At 41.8% G+C, this 18,480-nt stretch overlaps 1 protein-coding gene across 1 annotated transcript; it reads left to right on the top strand.

Annotated features, from left to right (window-relative positions):
• Positions 1-784: 784 nt before the first annotated feature.
• On the top strand, positions 785-17,273 carry FDX1 (ferredoxin 1). Its single transcript, XM_031610557.2, has 4 exons — positions 785-1,064; positions 5,977-6,101; positions 9,836-9,965; positions 14,916-17,273. Exons 1-4 carry the CDS (start codon positions 898-900, stop codon positions 15,028-15,030), a joined length of 537 nt encoding a protein of 178 aa, XP_031466417.1. The 5' UTR covers positions 785-897; the 3' UTR covers positions 15,031-17,273.
• Positions 17,274-18,480: the final 1,207 nt, after the last annotated feature.

Raw genomic sequence — 18,480 nt, 5'->3', positions numbered from 1 at the left:
GTTTTTTTAGACACTACTTTTCGATATATTCCAGAATATGGACTGCATTTATGCAAATATGGAATCATAGAGTCATTTGAGTTGGAAGGGACTCTTAAAGGCCATCCAGTCCAACCACCAGCAATGAGCAGGGACACCTACAGCTCTATCAGGTGCTCAGAGCCCCGTCCAGCCTGACCTGGACTGTCTCCAGGGATGGGGCACACACCAGCTCTCTGGGCAACCTGTGCCAGTGCTTCTTCCTCATATCCAGTCTAAATCTCCCCTGTTTGAGTTTGAACCCATTTCCCTTGTCCTGTCACCACAGACTATTGAAGAGGCTATCCCCTCCTTTCTTAGCCCTCCCCAGTATAGGTTCTGGTCAAAGCCTGCAGACCAACACATGCACAGCAGAAAGCCAACTTAAGGCCTCACGTGGTCTGTAACATTGAGGAAACCTCAACCTGTCCATACTGATATTTGAGTTCACCTCCTGGCAAATCCTCTGAGGGCACTGCTGGGGAGTCAAGAAGCCTCTCACAGAGCAAAGCAGGGAGGGGACCAGTTCACGTCGAGCTCCACGGGAGAACCTGCCGGGAGAACCAGGGCTTGGATTTGGAAGCTGGGATCTGTCACCGCCTGCGGCGAGCCCCGAGAGAAGGAGGCGGGAAGCCCGGCCCTGGAGGCCAGCAGCCCCGCGCCTCTCCCCACCGCCTGCAGCTACGCGGCGCTACGCTGCGCGCTTTGCGTACCGCCGTTCCTCCCGCCGCCGCCAGAAGGGGGCGGGAAGCGCGTTACGTAGATGGCGTAGACCGCTACGAAAGTCGCCGCAGCCTGCGCCGGAGGCGTAAGCGCCGAGACTTTGCCCCCACCCCTCCTGGTGCTGGCGCCGAAGCCTCACGCTGCCCGCCCGCCGCCATGGCTGCTCCGGCACCGGCCCGCCTGCTGCTCCGGGCCGCCGCCGCCGCTCCCTCCCGCCGCTGGTTCCTTTCCGCTTGGCCGGCAGCGGGGACGGGGCCGAGCTGCAGCTCCGCGGCCGTGAGGGCGTTGCGGCCGCTCAGCCTCTCGGCCCGGGCGGCGCGCAGGTAAGCGGCTCGGCCCGGCTCGGTTCGGCTCGGCTCGGCGGGCTCCTCGCGGGGCGGCCGGGGCCGAGGGGCGCTTTGTGACCTTCCCGCGGTGCCCTCGCCGTGTCCCGGCCCGCTCCGACGCCTCGTCGGCTCCGTGTCGGCCCCGAGGCGCTGCCGCCGCTCCCTCCCTGCGTTCGGCCGGGCTCCGCGTTGCGGGAGTCCCGCTGGGCCCGGCGGCGGCGGGGAGCCCGGAGCTCGGCCGGGCCGGGCCTTGCGCCGTGACCGCGCCGGGTATTCTAAGAGCCTGCTTCCAGTGTTGAAAGGACGGGCTTAAAGGGCATCGTCTCGGTTGTCAGGGAAGGCCCTTTGGCTGAGAGCAGGGGCCCCCCAGCTGCCCAGCGCCGTGGGTTTGCCTGGGCTGCTCCCGACTGCTGGGCGGCTCTCACCGCCGTGGTTGGAATCATAGAATGTCCCAAGTTGGAAGGGACCTGTGAGAATCATCGATTCAACTTCTATAGAATCGCTGAAGTTGTTAAAGTAGTTCGCTTTTAAGCTCTCCTTTAGGCGCTCTTATTTTGTTCCAGCAAATGTTCTTAGTACAGAATGCAAGGAACCTTTTAATGCAGGTCTCCTGTATGCCTGCTTAGACCTCTTCTCTGAGTGACCCGGCCCAGTGCCCTAAAATAAGTCTCCAGTGACTTGCCCAGGTTATCAGTTGTTTTGAGGTCAAAACAGAAAAAGGTCTTTTAAAGCATTGCCAAGACTTCAAAAATAAAAGTTACTAACTAGATAGAAATGGGAGGAAATGGATTACTGTAAAGGGAAAACATTTTCTTACCCGATTGTAAGTACTTCCTCAATTTACTGAGGGTTATTTTTCTCCGGTCTTACTTTTTCTGGATGTTGTATTAAGCCCCAGTTCCTTAACTCTGTATGATCAGCCAGTGTCAGTCCAATAAAAAGACTGATAATAGTACATGCGTGTAAACTTACCTGTACTTATGTCCAGAAAATGAAGACCTAGCTATACGAAATCATCAGCGGCAGGGATTCTTGTGAGCAGAGGTTTCCAAGAGTTTCAGTGAGGCATCAGCATTGTTTTCATTCCCATCTTCATTATTTTTCTTCAGTCCATTTTCTCCCTTTATCTCCACTTTGCATTTCATGGGGAGCAGTAGCTATCAAACAATTCTCTTACAGCAGTTTAGATACTCATACAGTACTTTCATTGCACTACATAATTTCTGTATGTTTTAAGAATTAGTTGTTATTTATAACTTACGTATTTTAATTAAGACTTGCATAGTAGTTTAATTCATTATATTCTTCTGATAGGTTGGGCTGTTGGATGAGCCATTTAGTCAGAAAATCTGGGAATAATAGAATTGGTTTCTCCATGTGCAACACCTGGGTAAGGGTATAGATGACACTTACCTTGCAGGTAGTGGCTGAAGATTGGGTAGGATATCCTTTTCAAGGGAGGAAAGATATTCTTGCAGGCCACATCCTTTGTGCAAAGGAGGGACAACGAACAGCACTTAACAGTTCTCTGCTGCTGTTCAGTTCATTTGCTGTATGTTTTATTTGGGGTACCCTAGTGACACTTTATAATAATGTCAATAGTACTGTGGCAACATATGAAGGAATGAATTTTATTAACAGATAGCTTAAAAAAAAGAAGTTAAGCTAAGCATGAATTGGGATGTTTATGCTTTAGGTAAATCACATGAAATATGTTTGGTTCTTTCCGGGAATCCTGAGGCTATTCATGCTTGCATAAGACCTGGCATATATTTCATGTTAATCTTCTGTGTGCAGTTCACAGAGTGGTGGGGGTTTTGTTGCTCTTGTTGTTTTTGTTGTTGCTTTTTTCTTTCTCTATGTAAATGTTGTCTGGGTAGACAAAAGCCACGTTGCTTGAAATTTATAAACCCTAAGCACTGTTCCACATAGGTGTGATTTTTCTTTCAGTGGAATCTCTCAGTTGAAAAGATCTGCACAGTGTGCATTCTGACCCTGTGACTAGCAATGTGCTTAAGCTTTTGGAACTTTTTTCACAGTCAGGCTCATGCACTGTAATGTCTCAGTGATCTGTAAACTGAACTTTTTGTCTGTGTGAAGGGGACTTAAGGTGGCAATCACAGGAATCACAGAATGGCCCAGGTTGGAAGAGACCTCAAGGATCATGAAGCTCCAAGCCCCCTGCAATGGGTAGGGCCACCAACCTCTACAATTAATACTAGATCAGGTTGCTCAGGGCCCCATCCAACCTGGCCTTGAACGCCTCCAGGGATGGGGCATCCACAACCTCTCTGGGCAGCCTGTTCCAGCACCAGGAAGACAGATCCTACTGGAAGACCAAAGTGTCTTAAACTTTGTTACAAATAAATCTCAGTTTCAGTGATCAACCAGGTGGATTAATTCTCATAGGAAGGATTAATTTTGTAATGTTCTTTAACAAAAACTGATGAGTTAAAGATGTTGCTTCACTTGAGCATGCCCAGCCCTAGCGCTGCCCCACAGCTGGCTAAAGCCAATGTAAGATGGTGGCTACAGAAAGAGGGGTGCTATTCCTGTCTTCTTGTTTTAACCAGATGTGTCATGTAACAGGTAGATCTGACTGTACCAGTTCTGCTGTTCATATGGCCGCAGGGCTTCCAAGATTGGTTTTCAGCCAATGGTGCTCTGTTTCCAGCCCAGTTCACTGCAGAGCACCTTGAGTGCTGCAGGAGGAGGCAACAAAGGAGGGATGGGAAAACCGTTGTTTATCTGACACTGCTGTTGTTGCAGACTGAAGTGTGATCACCAAGGAAGATAGCCCTGTGTGTGTTGTGAAAACCTGCCTAGAGAGGATCTCTGAAGGAGCCTCTTAGGAAGGTTCCTGTCGTCTCACAGGATTGTAGTCAGACATCTTGCTATTTGGACTGTGCTACTGGTGATTGCCTTATTCTGTAGTGGAAGAATGGATGTGCTTTAGATATTGAACAAATATTTAGCACTTACATGGGCATAAGATGTCTATAAATGCAACAGCATCCCTGTCTCCTGCTAGGATCGTGTTTGTCATGTTGACAGAAATGTTTTAGTAAATGAGTGTTTCAGCGAGCTCTGGTAGGACTTCTTGAACTTGAAAGAAAGAAAGAAAGAAAGAAAAACAACTAACTAAAAAAAAAAACCCAACAATATTGTTGGTGGTTTACTTTAGCTGCCAGAATTGGAATCTGTACTTTTGCAGATGCAATCTAAGCTTGTCAGTGAAGTTGACTTTTGGTGAAGGCAGTGAATTTTGCGCTTGTGTATCTGGGAGGTGGGTGCTGGTTTCCTCTCTTTGCTGTGGGAGGTAGTAATGCTGAGCAGGGAAGTGGAAAGAAGAGCACAGTTGTAACTTAAACTTTAGCAGAATGGTGTGCTGGAAGTGCTGCCCTGATACCACTGGTGACTGCAGAACACAAATTGTGTTATATGAAGATGCATCTTCTAAAATTTCTGAATTTCATTATAGTGTGAGCTCCATTTGAATCGTGCAGGTCCACAGGGTTGATCCAATAATTATTGATTATTATTTTGGAATGAATTTATGATTAATAGTCACCTGCAGTTGCCTTCCAGAAAGTAGGCTGAGGGGTGATAGGACAGGAGTTGGACACAACATCATGATGTGATAGCAGGTACTGTTGCCAACTGAGCTTACAGATGGTACAAGTGCATTAAGTGTAGAGCAGTGAGCATGTTTGTTGTTCAAAATGAGCTTCAACTTTAATTGCTGGAACTGCATTTTCTTTTGTAGCCAGTTCCAAGGATGGTTGACTTGTTGATGTTTCAGTAAGGCCACTTTTAATTTTTTAATATTTAGTGCTACAAGTTAGAGTTTCCTAGGAGGTGGCTTGGTTTTTCAGCCTTGTATGTGTTCTGTGTTGTAGATCACTTAAAGTCTGCAGTTATTACAAAGAGCATATGTAAGATGAAGTGAGCTGTTCTTAAACACGGATTTCACACTGAGGGATAGAAGTTGCATTAGCTTTCAGTTGTTCTATATGTATCCCTCAGCAAGTTTCTTTCCTGTCTATCCAACAGGTTTTTCTTGTGTTACTTACTTGCCCTGAGAAAGAGCATTCTGTTCTAATGAACTGTATTTTCTTTGCTATTATAGTAATGACTTTCCTTTAATTTGCATGGGAAAGGAAACCATATGGAACACACAAAAAAAAACCCTATTTTTTTCCATATCAAAAGCATTAGTCTTAAGAAAAATAATTTCCTTACGTTCTGCATAAAAATTTAAGTATACACAGCTGCCTGAAGAGCAAAGCAGGAGACTTTTCTTAGATGTCTGTGTTGAGATTTTGATGCACTTCACTAGAATAAATATTTACAAGGTGAAATTCTAAGAGAACCTGCAGTCAAAAAAGACAAACACGTTTGGACTATTTCTGCTGTTGGAAGGAGAACAGAATTAGATTGTGTAGAGGTAATAAGATGCCTTAAGTTCTAACCATATATGGGAAAATTCTAAACTCGTTAATTCTTTTTAGTGTTATCTGCTAGATCATTTTGTAAATGTAAAGTGTGTGTTCACAGAGAAGTGCGAAGCACTTGAAGTCAGCTCTTTTGTTTGTCAAAAATACAAATAGTCTGCCTAAAAGAAAGCGTTGAATCCCTTTGGCAAAAGGTGAAGCATCAGGATTCTGTATGACTTCTAGTGACAAAACATAAGTGAAGGGGTTTTTGGTGTTGTTTTTCATGTCTTTGTTGTTAATGTCACCAGTGAATGCCTGAACCTATTACAGCTTTGAAAAGTCAGTAAGTCCCTTAGAGTTCTGTGCTCCTGCAGTTGATAGAGGTTATTGTTGTAGCAGTATCAATCAAATTTAAAGCTCTAAAAAATAATACATTTGCTTCTTTAATTTCATTATGTCCTTTTCTTTTTCAGCTCAGAAGATAAAATAACTGTTCATTTCATAAATCGCGATGGTGACAAGCTAACAGCCAAAGGAAAACCTGGCGATTCATTGCTGGACGTTGTTGTTGATAATAATCTAGACATAGATGGTTTTGGTAAGTGGATTCCTTGAATACTCTATTCAGTGTCTGGAACTTAGGATCTCTTACCAGTTTATTCATAAATATTTATGAGTGTATTTGTAAAACCTAGATGTGGAAAAGAGTCCAAATAAAATACTTTTTTTTTTTCCCCTGTAGATGCATAGAATATTTTGGATCTGGTTCTTAAAAATATTTGGGTGAGCCTTGCTTGAAGGAATTAAAGGAGGATAATGGTGACAGAATGGTGTCAGGGAGGAATCTGAAAAATAATAGAATGGTTTAGGTTGGAACGGACTTTGAAGACCTGCCAGTTCCACCCTCTGCCATGGGCAAGGACATCTCTCACTAGGCCAGGTTGCCCAAAGTCCCATCCAGCCTGGCCTTGGAACACTTCCAGGGATGGGGCAGCCTCCGCATCTCTGGACAACCTGCTTCAGTATCTTACTGCCATCTGTGTAAATAATTTTGTTGTAGTATCAAATCTAAACTTATCATTACCCTTTGTCCTATAACTTACACTCCCTGGTAAAGACTCCCTCTCCAGCTTTCCTGTAGATACCTTTTTTTAGGTAAAAGAAGGCTACTGTAAGTTCTCCCAGGAGCATTCTCTTTGCCAGGCTGAACAACCCCAACCCTCTCAGCATGTCTTCACAGGAGAGCTGCTCCAGCTCTATGATCATCCTCATGGCCTCCTCTGGATCTGCTCCAACAGCTCCATGTCCTTCTTACATGGGGGCCCCCAAAGCTGAATGCGGTACTGCGGGTTGGGATCTTACAAGAATAAAGTACATGAGAAGTACATGAGAACAATAGTCTCCCTTACTCCCTTTGCCCTGCATGTGGCAGGGGGGTTGGAGATTCATGATCCTTGAGTTCCCTTCCAACCCTGGCCATTCTGTGATTACCCTGCTGTCCAGGATACAGTTGGCTTTTTGGGCTGCAAGTGCCATGTTGCCAGCTCATATTGAATTTTAGATCGAATTCCTTCTCCCCCCACCCTCCCCAAGTCCTTATCTCATAGCTGCTCTCAATTCATTCTCCACCCAGTCTGTACTTGTGCTTGGAATTGCCCCAGCCTGGCTTCAGGACCTTACGCTTGGCCTTACTGAACTTCATAAGATTTGCACAGGCCCACCTCTTCAGACTGTCCAAGTCCCTTTGGATGGCATCCATTTCCTCCACTGTATCCTGATCATACCACTCTGCTGAGTGTTGTCTGCAGACTTTTTGAGATTGCAGTCAATCCCACTATTTATGTCACTGACAAAGATGCTAAATTGTATCAGTCGCCCAAGGGACACCACTTGTCACTGATCTCCACCCAGGCATGACCACAGTTCTGAGTGTGACCATCCAACCAATTCTTTATCCACTCAGTGGTCCATCCATCAGATCCACGTCTCCAGTGCAGAGACAAGAATGCTGTGTGGGGTAGTTTCAAATGCTTTGTACAAGTCCAAGTAGATGGACTTGTCTTCTAATACTGTAATGTTGTCACAGATGGTCACTAGATTGGCCAGGCATGATTTGCCTTTAATGAAGTCATATTGGCTTTCATCAATCACCTCCCTATTTTCTGTGTGCACTAGCATAGTTTCCAGGAGGATCTGCTCTGTGATCTTGTCAGGCAAAGAGGTGAGAGTGACTGGCCTGTAGTTCACTGGGTCTTCCTTTATTTTCTTTTTAAAAAATAAGAGTTATATTTCTCCTTTTACTTCTCCGGTGGGAACTTCACTGAACTGCTACAGCTTCACAAATATGATGGATAGTGGCTTAGCAACTTCATCTGCCAGTTCTTTTTGGAATGCTCAGATGCATCTCATCAGGACCCATGGACTTGTGCACATTCAGGTTCCTTAGATGCCTTGAGTCTGATCTCTTCCTACAGTGGGCAGTTCTTCATCCTCCCAGTCCCTTTGCCTTCTGTGGCTTAGGCAATGTGACTAGAGCAGTTGCTGATAAAGCCTGAAGCAAGTAAGTTTGAGAACTTCAGCCTTCTGTGTGTCCCACATAACCAGCTCTCGTTTCCTTCCAGAGGGTGCTCACATTTTCCTTAGTCTTCATTTTATTGCTGGCAGTGCTTAAAGAAGTTTTTTCTTGTTGCTCTCTGTGTCTCTGGCCACATTCAATTCTGTCCAGGCTTTAACTTTCCTAACCTGATCTCTAGCTGCTTGGACAATTTCTCTGTGAAGATGAGAGATGCCACCTGTGAGATTCCTGAGCTGCAAGCTTCTGAAGGCCACACAGAAATGGCGTATTTCTGACAGTGTTGAGTTACTTCTCTATTGTCGTGTGATCTGAATTTGTTATTTGGCTTTTTATAGCACATATTGCTGTCGTACTTGAATGACCAATGAAAGAAACAGCCAGGTATGTCAGTTTGCAAAGAAGAGCAAAAACTTCTAATAAGAGAAGCGAGGCAAAGGAGAGCGATGTGTTAGGGGTATTCTAACTCAGTACAAGTTCTGTTTAAAATCAAAACAGAAGGAAGTTAAGAAACCTCTTTTTCTTCTGAACTTTGGACTTTCCACAGTTAGTTCCATGGTGGTTACAGGCTTCTGACTATACAAAGCAAACTTTCAGAACATATGTTTAAATTAATGTGAGTTTAGGAAGTAATAATATTAGTAAAGCAGAAAGTGGGACTACAGTTTTGGTGAATGAATATATAGCATGGAGCAGTTACAGAGTGGGGGGGAAAGTATGCTAGTTCAGCACAGCTTGAAATGTAATGTGTGTTTTATTTAAGTATGAATACATGCCATTGCTGGTAAGAAATCTTAAAGATTCTAAAGAATATTGTTATGGATTGTATACATTCGAGGAATAAACTAAAAAATGCACAACACATTGACATAGCTACCTTCATATATCATTATATAAATCTATGTATAGGCTTATGGCTACTCTTTAATCTACAGTTAAGGTCCTCTCATTTCATTTTAATATCAGCCATGTTAAAACATTATAGTGAAGTGGAGTGAAAAAGATAATGTCAATAGACTGTAAATAATGTCCAAAATAAACATTTGAGATACTTTACTAATACCTTACTAACCTTTAATTATAACATACTGTACCAATTTCAATAATAATTTGGTAATGAAGCACCATACTAGAGCAGAGAAATAATGCAGTGGAAATAATGTAGAAATATATGCAGTTTTTAGAGGGGGGATAGATAATGAGGAAAAAATGTAAAACACAGGTGTTATCTGTTTACTTCTATCACTAGGGGGCATCCTACGTGCAGTAATAGTAGAAATGTGTGCATGGAAATTAAACTGTTGTACAGTTCAGGTGCCCTTGAGTAGTTTGCTGCTGCCTTGCAGTTGCAGTAAGACCTTCCACTGTTCAAACAGTCTACTCAGTGTGATTTTTCTTTTCTTTTTAATTTATTTATTACTATTTTCCCCAGTCTTAGAATACACAAATTGTTGATGTGGCAGCTTCTACATTAAGCACTTTGCAGTTCTTTAAAGCTTTCCATATGTATTTTTATGTACAAAAAAACATATTTTCAAAATTGAATCATGCAGTACAGTATCGTGCTTGATTTGAATATGTGCTGCTAATACCATTGGGAAGTGTAGCAGCACAATGCTTTCTGTGCAGTTCTTACTGTGCAGTCTGATGACGAGTTACACTGCTTATTATGTTAGCATAAACATGTTCTGTATTGTATTGAAGTATTGTTGTGAAATTGAGTTATTTGGAATTTTCTGTTAACTTGCTGTTCTCTTTAGGTGCATGTGAAGGAACATTAGCCTGTTCAACTTGTCATTTAATCTTTGAAGACCACATATTTGAGAAACTAGATGCAATTACTGATGAAGAGATGGACATGCTAGACCTGGCATATGGTCTCACAGAAACGTAAGGCAACGTGATGCTTTGCTACATCAGTAAATGGAAAGGAGGGTTTGCAAGTGGAGCAGTCCAGTGTTCTTAAACTGCCTTAATCGGCTTTTAGTGAATAGCTGCATTCTGTTACGTGGATAGGACTGGCAAGTTGAAATTTTGAGTTCATACTAATGTTGGTACTGCTGATGAAATATTGATGAAAATGCTGTCCATTTTTGAGAACCTGAACAGTGGCTCTTCATAATTGTCTGATGTAGGAGCCTCAGATACTGAGGTATGATCAAAATCCCAGTTTCTTCACCAAAAACTTTGCTACTGCAGTTCTGTTTCTGAACTTCCTTCTTGTTTCCTTTCTGTTTTCTGATCCCATCAATCAGCACTTTGTTTATTTAGGGATGCGTTTAGATTTGTATTTTAGTTTGTATCAGACCTTCTTTCACAGAACTGTAGAATAGTTAAAGTTGGAAGCCATCCTTGGACTCCTCTGGTCCAGACCCTGCTCAAGCAGGGCTACCCAGAGAAGGGTGCTCAGAACCATGTCCAGGAGGCTTTTGAATATCTCAGAAGAGGAGACTCCATGGCTTCTCAGGCTTTTGTATGTGTTGATCAGATCTCCCTTGAGCCTTCTTTTCTCCAGGCTGAAGTGTTCCACGTAGCTGCGTCCCTACCCATGTCAGAGCATTTCTCAAACCTACAACCCAGTTACCACTTGGGTGAAACTAAGGCCAGTGTGCTCCAATTCTGAATGGGCACTTCAGTGCCTAGAACTAGACTAGCACAAGTTTGAACTACCCCTCTTCATCCTCCCCACTGTCACATGCCTCATAACACAGATGTCACATTCTCATCTGGCGCATTTCATTTCACACACCTAGAGCTCCTAGTGGGCTGTATTACCTGCTGTTCCTAGTAGGCTGGACCACTGTTCCCAGTGGGCTGCACGTAGCCTGTCTCAGAGAATGTAGCCACATGAGGTGTAAGCAGTTGTGCTGAGTGAGGTTTATTAGCTTTTTCCTTCAGGTTTCAAAGGGACTGCTTGCTGAAGTTTCTGAGAGTCTTTCCAGTGATTTCAGAGGGCTTTATACCTGGCCTGTATAGTGTTTATTTTTCAGTGTCTCTGCAAGGAATTAATTTGAATTAAGCCTTTTATCTCCTTTTTCCAGTAACACTGGAATTTTGTACAGATCTTTTCTGCATGACAGTACACTTTTTCCTCATTTCAGCTAAATGTTATCTTTTTAGGAGATTGAGAAGGCAAAGAAGTCAAGCTGAGAAACCTGTTTCAGCTTCTATTTTACTCTGTCCATCTTTTAATTAAAGGCTTCAAACAAGTTTGTTTTTTTTTTTTTAATTGAACAACTGAAAAGCAGTAGAAAGCCGGAGTTCTCTGTTTAAATATTAGTTTAATCCAAAGAATTTTGAGAGAAAATAAGTTTCAGGCCTTCTGAAGACTTCAGTATTTTGTAGGTTTTTCCTATCATCGCGTTATTCCTGCGGCCAGAAATCTTTCATGTGTGAAAGGACAACTTTCTGAAAGAGAGTGCTGGAGTGATCCTCGTGTTTACTACAGGTTGCCTGGTGTCATGCTAGTACAAAGCTTTGTAACAGAGATAGGGCAGAGCATTGCAGTAAAAGTTTAAGGATAAAAGTTATTTCTTGTCAGTGACTCTGGAATTGGAAAGTTTCAACTAGCAACTGTTGTGAGTATTAATACCTCTTAAAATGAGGGACTTATTAGAAAGGCTAAAACAAACTTGTTTTGAACAACTTCAGAATAATAGGGGTTATTCAACATAAGAAAATGAGAGGGAAGGAAAGCAAACCCTGGCAAATTAAATGTTTTAAAAATACTGAGATAAAAACCAAACAAATACCTTTCTACTTTTCAGCAAGCTGCTTGTTATTATCAGAAGCAAAAAAGTCATCTGCATGAGGATCTAATAGATGATGCAGAAGCTGCACTTAGAATACAAAGAGATAATGAAAACAGCAAACGTTTTTTGCATTGTTTGCTCTGGAGATGTTACAGGATCTCTGTGCACTGGAAGCTTTCTTGGCATGGGAATTCCTGAAAGATCTCTTATGTGTCCATGGAAGAAGTAGTACTACAAATAAATCAGTAGTAACAAATGGAAAGGGTAGGTATTATTCACCCAGGGGCTCTAAAGGAACTCAGTATGATATTGCTGAGCTACTCTCTACGAGGTTTAATTAGTTAACTTAGAATGGCTTCCGAACGATAGGAATGGAAGGTAGCAGGCTAACCATTAAAATAATGTTATTGGCTATAGAGAGCAGTCAGTCCAGTTCCATGCTGGATGCATTAGGCCTGTGTCTATTGCCTGTTGCTTTTTATAACTTTTGCTAAATAGTGGTAAGGAAAGAATTCAACAGAGCTTTTTTAGACAGAAGTAACAGATATCGGAGTTCTGAAATGAATCACAGAGCATGAAAGATACTTAATGCTTCCAGAAGTTACTTGGCTTCCAAAGTCCTTTACTGAGTTCTGGATTGCTGTGAGGTAAGAGCAGAGGCCCTGCAGAGGATCAATATTTGGTCAAAAAGTACTGTTTTTCTACAGGATAGACAGAAGTACTTGACTGTCTTGTAAATGTAGGTGGTCAAGTGGGATCTGAAGCTCATCTGTGCTAGATTTTATGCATTGACCGTATCTGTGAAATACCTGGGGAAAAAAAAGGTGAAGACTAAGATGAGGAAGTTTGTATACAGTACTGTGTTACTGTGTAGGGGAAAAAATCAACCCTGATTGCACCTTGGAGAATCTTCTCCAACTGATTGATGGGAACAGAATTTGATGTTAATAGATCACAAAATCATAGGGGCTGGAAGGGACCTCTGGAGATCACCTAGTCAAAACCCCCTGCCAAAGCATGTTTCCTACAGTAGATTACACAGGAAAGTGTCTGGACGGGTTTTAAATATCTGCAGAGGAGACACCACAGTGTCTTTGGGAAGCCTGTGTCAGTGCTCTGTCAGCCTTCCACTAAAGAAGTTCTTCCTCATGTTTTACAGAACTTCCTGTGCTCCAGTTTGTGCCTGTTGCCCCTTGTCCTGTTGTTGAGCACCACTGAAAATAGAACAGCCTGTCCACTTGACTCCTGCCCCGTAGATATTTATAAGCATTGATAAAATCCCCTCTATCTTCTCCAGACTGAACAGTCCAGGTCTCAGCCCTTCCTTAGAGGGATGCTGCAGGCCCCTGATCATCTTTGTGGCACTCTGCTGTTCTTTCTCTAGGAGTTCCCAGTCCTTCTTGAACTGGGGGGCCCAGAACTGGACACAGTACTCTAGGTGTGGTCCCATCAGGGAAGAGTTTAGTGGGGAAGGATCACCTCCCTGACCTGCTGTGTGTACTTGTCTGAATGCGCTCCAAAATGATGGAGAGACAGGTGAAGCAGTGGTGGCTTTACATACTTGAAATGGGTTGTCAGCTAGCTAGTGTCTTTCCAGGAAAGTCACTTCAAAGTTTGGTGTTTAAAAAAAAAAGTGAGAGGGATGTCTGTAATATGAGGTAAGAACAGATGGAAAAAAAACAGCAACAAACAAAAAATCCAACCAGAAAATACTACTGTGCCTAGATACTGATTAACTATCAGTCTTTATACTTGTGCAGCACTGACTTCCTACTTAAATACCGAGGTGTATAGGTTGAATTAACTGAATTCCTTGGAAAAGCAGGGAAGTAAGCCTTGGACTCCGATGTTAAAACAGTGGAGAAAGATGCTGTGCTTTGCTGGACTGAAGAAGCAAAAATGGAAGAGGGGATTAATTCAGTAGTGACTATTGAGTTTAAAAATGATGTGAAGAAGCTGTTTAAATCTGTCTTATCCAATACACAAGCTGTGTTCAATCACTTATTTCTGTGAAGGTAACGTTTTGATCGTGTGGGTGAATTTTTAGGATCATAAAGATGCTTTTCAGAATATATTCCTGTTTTTTCATGGAGTACCATCATCCACTTTCTCATTTTAAAAAATCCAGTTAGCAAACTACAGCTGAGGATTCTTTGTTTATGAACTGCTAAAAAGTTGGCAGGCTTCTTTAATGTGTGTAATTTCTAGCAAATGTTGTGCTAAGCTTCCAGTGAGTGAGTTGTGAAGAGATGAAATTTTAGACTTTAGAAGTTGCTGAAGCTATAATTTGTGCATGATAATAAAGTAGTTAATGTGTTCCATGCGGTTCCATTACCTTACCACAGAGGTGTTTTTTTGTTAATTTAGATCATGGGAAGATATATTTTCTTAGATACCTGTCTAAGCACTAACTGTGTTAGGAGGAGGTAAACAGATATTTTGTCCTGTAAATATTTAAGGAAAAGCATAGAACTTCAGGTAGAAATTTTGTAAAAGTCAAAAATATTTGACTTGAACTTTTAGAAAGATACAAATGACACAAATGGAAGAAGTCCCTAATCTCTTCTCAGGTTGTAGTTTGTTGGGAAACTATAAAAGTTAAACTAACCCAAGCTGTCAGGTTAGTTTGTACAAATGTGTGCTCAGTTTTCTTGAGCTGTCTTAAGACTGTGGGTGAGTTAGTCTTTGCTTTTACTGAAGCTTTCTCCTTGGTCTCTGCAGAGATGCTGAGTGTTCCATGGCAGATCAAGTGCCTGTTCCTACCTTTGGCTGAGCTATTAGTGAGTCATTGAAAATGGAAGGGTCACCATTTGTACTTGTTGCCTCAGCAAGTGAGAAGTACTCAGGTTAAACTTCCCAATGTAAATGTCCCAAGTTAAGGATGTGAATCTGTGACCATGATTGATATCATGTATATTTGTGTTCATGCAAGCAGTTCACGGCTGGTCTTGGTTATGACCATGCAGTAGTAGGGGATCAGTTTCTGGACCATAAAGTGTTTGGGGTGGCTAAATGTTGGGGAAGCAGGGCTGTAAATACTGGTAGGTGTACAGTTGGCTAGAACTAAAAACAGTATTATTTCTTACAGATCACGTTTAGGCTGCCAGATCTGCTTGAAGAAGTCAATGGATAATATGACTGTTCGAGTACCAGAAGCTGTTGCTGATGCTAGACAATCAGTAGATTTGAGTAAAAACTCCTAAAAGAAAGTATCATAGGAGTTTTAAAGAAGCTTGATTATTTTTATAAGTTATTTTTAAATGTATAATTAAATATGGAAACTTACATAATTGTGAGTTATTTTATATGACTATCACTACTAGATTAATGCTATTTTAATTTTTCTTTATAGAACCTCCTATATTTTTACGCTTCAGATGCAATAATACTTCTAACTGATCATTGGACTATAAATGTTAACAAGTGTATTACAGATTTCATATAATTTTACTCTACCAAAACCTTTGATGATGGCTGAAAACTGAATCACTTCTACAAGACTTGCAAAACCCCTGGGCATTGCTAGGTGTCAGACCTAGATCTGTTAGCAGGACTTGTGAGGCCACAGAAGGTCTTTTTCAAGTGTTGCTTTTAAAGATACATGCTCAGAACTAATTTGCTTTCTTAGTAAGTATGATACTTCCTTTGCAAGTAGTGGATTTGCAGGGTAGTTGTTTTCCAAATTTATGAAACTTACTGGAGATGTGGCAAATCCCATCTCATGAAAATACTGTTAAAACCATAAAAATGAGGGGCCAGTACAGAACTTGGGCACATGCAGTTTGGTTTTCACAATACACTGCAACTGTGGAGATTGACGTGGCTTCAAGTAAAGGCTTGGAGCTGTACAACAGGAAGTAAATGCAAACTCTTGCCATTCTGTGAAGTTGGATGGCTGAATTGAGATTGAAAAGAGTGTAGGTAGTCAACATAAAATTTGTTCTGAATCCTTGTCTCTTTTCCAGTTTTGAGCTTGCTCAGGAAGCAGTCTGATGTTAGCTATGGCATTCAGCTTGAGGAGAATCCTGGATTCTGTGCCTTGCTCCCAGAATCATTTCATTGATTGATGTGACCAAGTATATTTTTCCCATAAAGATGCACTAGATTTCTCAGAAGGGGTGGTGGGACACCTATGGTGGATTATAATGTAGATTGATGACTAAATTGGGTCTTATTTCAGTTGTTCAAAAGTAGGCTAAAATGAAATAATGTATCTAAGACACATGTAAGTATATTGTTGCCAAAATAACTAACTGCAGTGGTTGTCACTAATACAGTAGTTATACTGTTATAACATTATTTTAAGATTTGGGGCATATTTTTATGTATGCAACGTTTATTTACATTTGAATGATTTAATGCATTCATTAATGCTTTGTTTGAACTGGTGACAATAATGCCTATGCATCTTTACTTTGCATTATTGTATTTACAGAGAAGGAAAAAAAAAAAACTACTATTTTTCCAGTGTTGAGTATTGAAATTATTTTGAACTTCATGGGGAGGCAAAAAGTCCCTGTTAGAAAAAGAAATATTTTCTAGAGCTGTATCGGAAAAAATGGATCCAATCTGGGGTCCTTGATTTCCTCTCTCAGCAGTTATTCCTTTGTTTTGTGATGCTCACTTTGGACTTCCACTTAAAGCAAGGTATGCTTAGTGAGCAAGATTGCTCAGAGAACATTAGGGAGTTGGAAATTTGCTTTGTATCTCATCTAATTAGAAGTACAACTTCAGAGTTGAAATTTCCTGGCTTTTTGAAAGCTGGAGAGAATGAGGCTGATTGAGTTGTTCTGAAGATACCGCTGTCTTCCTTTGTAACTGCTATGAGCAGCTGTAATTTAGAGGTTACCCTTCCACAATCACACAAGCTCACTGTTTGTATTGCCTTTATCACAGGTTCATTTTTACACTGCAGTTCTTATTAAATATCAAACTTTTATAATTTTTACATGAGGCACAGCTCCTTAGCTTCCAAGAGTGAGAACTTGGGTCATAACCAGATGTGCTGTGTCTTACATGAGAAAGGTGAAGTTTCAGTAGAGATGTGACATTTCAGGGTGGAGTGTGTTTGATTGTGGGGCTCTCTGTGTTATTGCAGCACCAGGCACTTCTCCTGGAGGGAATCCTGAAGTGCTTAACACTGTCCTGAACAAATGTGAAAAGGCTATTGTCTAAGTTTTTCTTAAAACACAACAGAACAACCTTGGTTTACATGTGCTACTTCTTGTTACAAAGTTTGTCTCCTATAATTGTGCCAGTGGAGGGAACAGCAGGACAAGACAAAACCAAACCTTCAAAGCTTCTTCTGAATTCTGGAAGTATTCCATGGTTCGTATAAATGGAAATCTCAGAAGATAAAAGAATGGGTTTGCAATCCCCAATACACATCTCAGATATACTTGTTTCCTTTTTGTCAAAGTAATTGCAAATAAATCTTATTTTATACTACTTTGACACGCTTGTTTGTATTGATCTCTGCTCCCTTGGGATGTGTTTCTGGGTATAAGGTGAAACTTCAGTTAGTGCATGGTCAAAGATACATTTGGATTATTGCTTAATCGCACAAAGCATCAAAACTAGTTAAAGATGGTTTTTGTTTACTTATCATAGAATCATAGAATCACTAAGGTTGGAAAAGATCCACAGGATCATCCAGTCCAACCATTCACCCATCATCACTGGTTCTCACTAAACCATGTCCCTCAACACAACATCCAAACGTTCCTTGAGAACTACTTCCATGTATGAAAAAAAAATTACAGGTAACTGTTTTTCTAAATGCACTTTTTCTATTAAAACATTAAGTCATTGAGTCTCTCCTGTCTCCTCAAAAATGAGGAGAAAGTAAGAACTGATTTGTTTCCTCTGTTTCTGAGCTTTAGTTTGCAGCATGGGGTGGGGCAGAAACAGATCTTTGACTCTGTAGTAGTGGGAGAGAACTGCCTTCTGATCTGCACGACTTCAGTGTGGTTTCTGAGGCTAGGAGGGCCCTTTGGGTTTGCTTGCATCTGTAGCAAGCCAGGCCAAAAGCAAAGGTCTGGTAACCTCTTCTGCTCTTCTGGGTGATGTCTGGGGCTCTGGCCAGCATCCCTCCAGGCCCTTAAAATCCAGTTGGGTGGGGGTCTTGCTCGCTTCTCTTCTGGACAGGGAAGCTGTCTGCAGGAGTCACAGTACCCTCCCTATTTCTGTCACATGTTGTGTGCTTGTGAAATTCTGTTTTGTTGCTGTTTGGAGGATATCTGGAAGGGAAGGAAGGAGGTGCCTCGCAGTTTCTCAGGGTGGCATCTGGTCCTGCTGGGGGAGGTCGCCATGGAAGGAAAAAGCAAATTCTCCAGGTAGTTTAATTTCTTAGTAGGAAAAACTCTTAAGTCCACCACATTTGTTTATGGGGCTCTGAAAGATTTAAGGCAGCTTTATCTACTTACTTCCCATCCACATCAGAGGCAACCTGGGTTTGGAAATGCTGCAGTTAATGGGTAAGGACAAGAAGAGACACTACAGCCTAAATTGGTTTTGCTTGCATAAAAGGCAGTGTGGTATTTGAAAACGGGATAGACCAAAAAATCCTCATCCATGGTAGATCTTCAAGGGGGGAGAGGGGAGAAGAGAAACTCGAGCTGAGTCATGAAGGTATCAAGCAACAGAAAACATTA

This window comes from Phasianus colchicus, chromosome 1, assembly GCF_987193195.1.
Source record: "Phasianus colchicus chromosome 1, bPhaCol1.hap1.1, whole genome shotgun sequence".
Taxonomy (NCBI): Eukaryota; Metazoa; Chordata; class Aves; order Galliformes; family Phasianidae; genus Phasianus; species Phasianus colchicus.
Note: the sequence above shows the minus strand (reverse complement) of the source record. Positions and strands in the feature narration are given on the sequence as shown.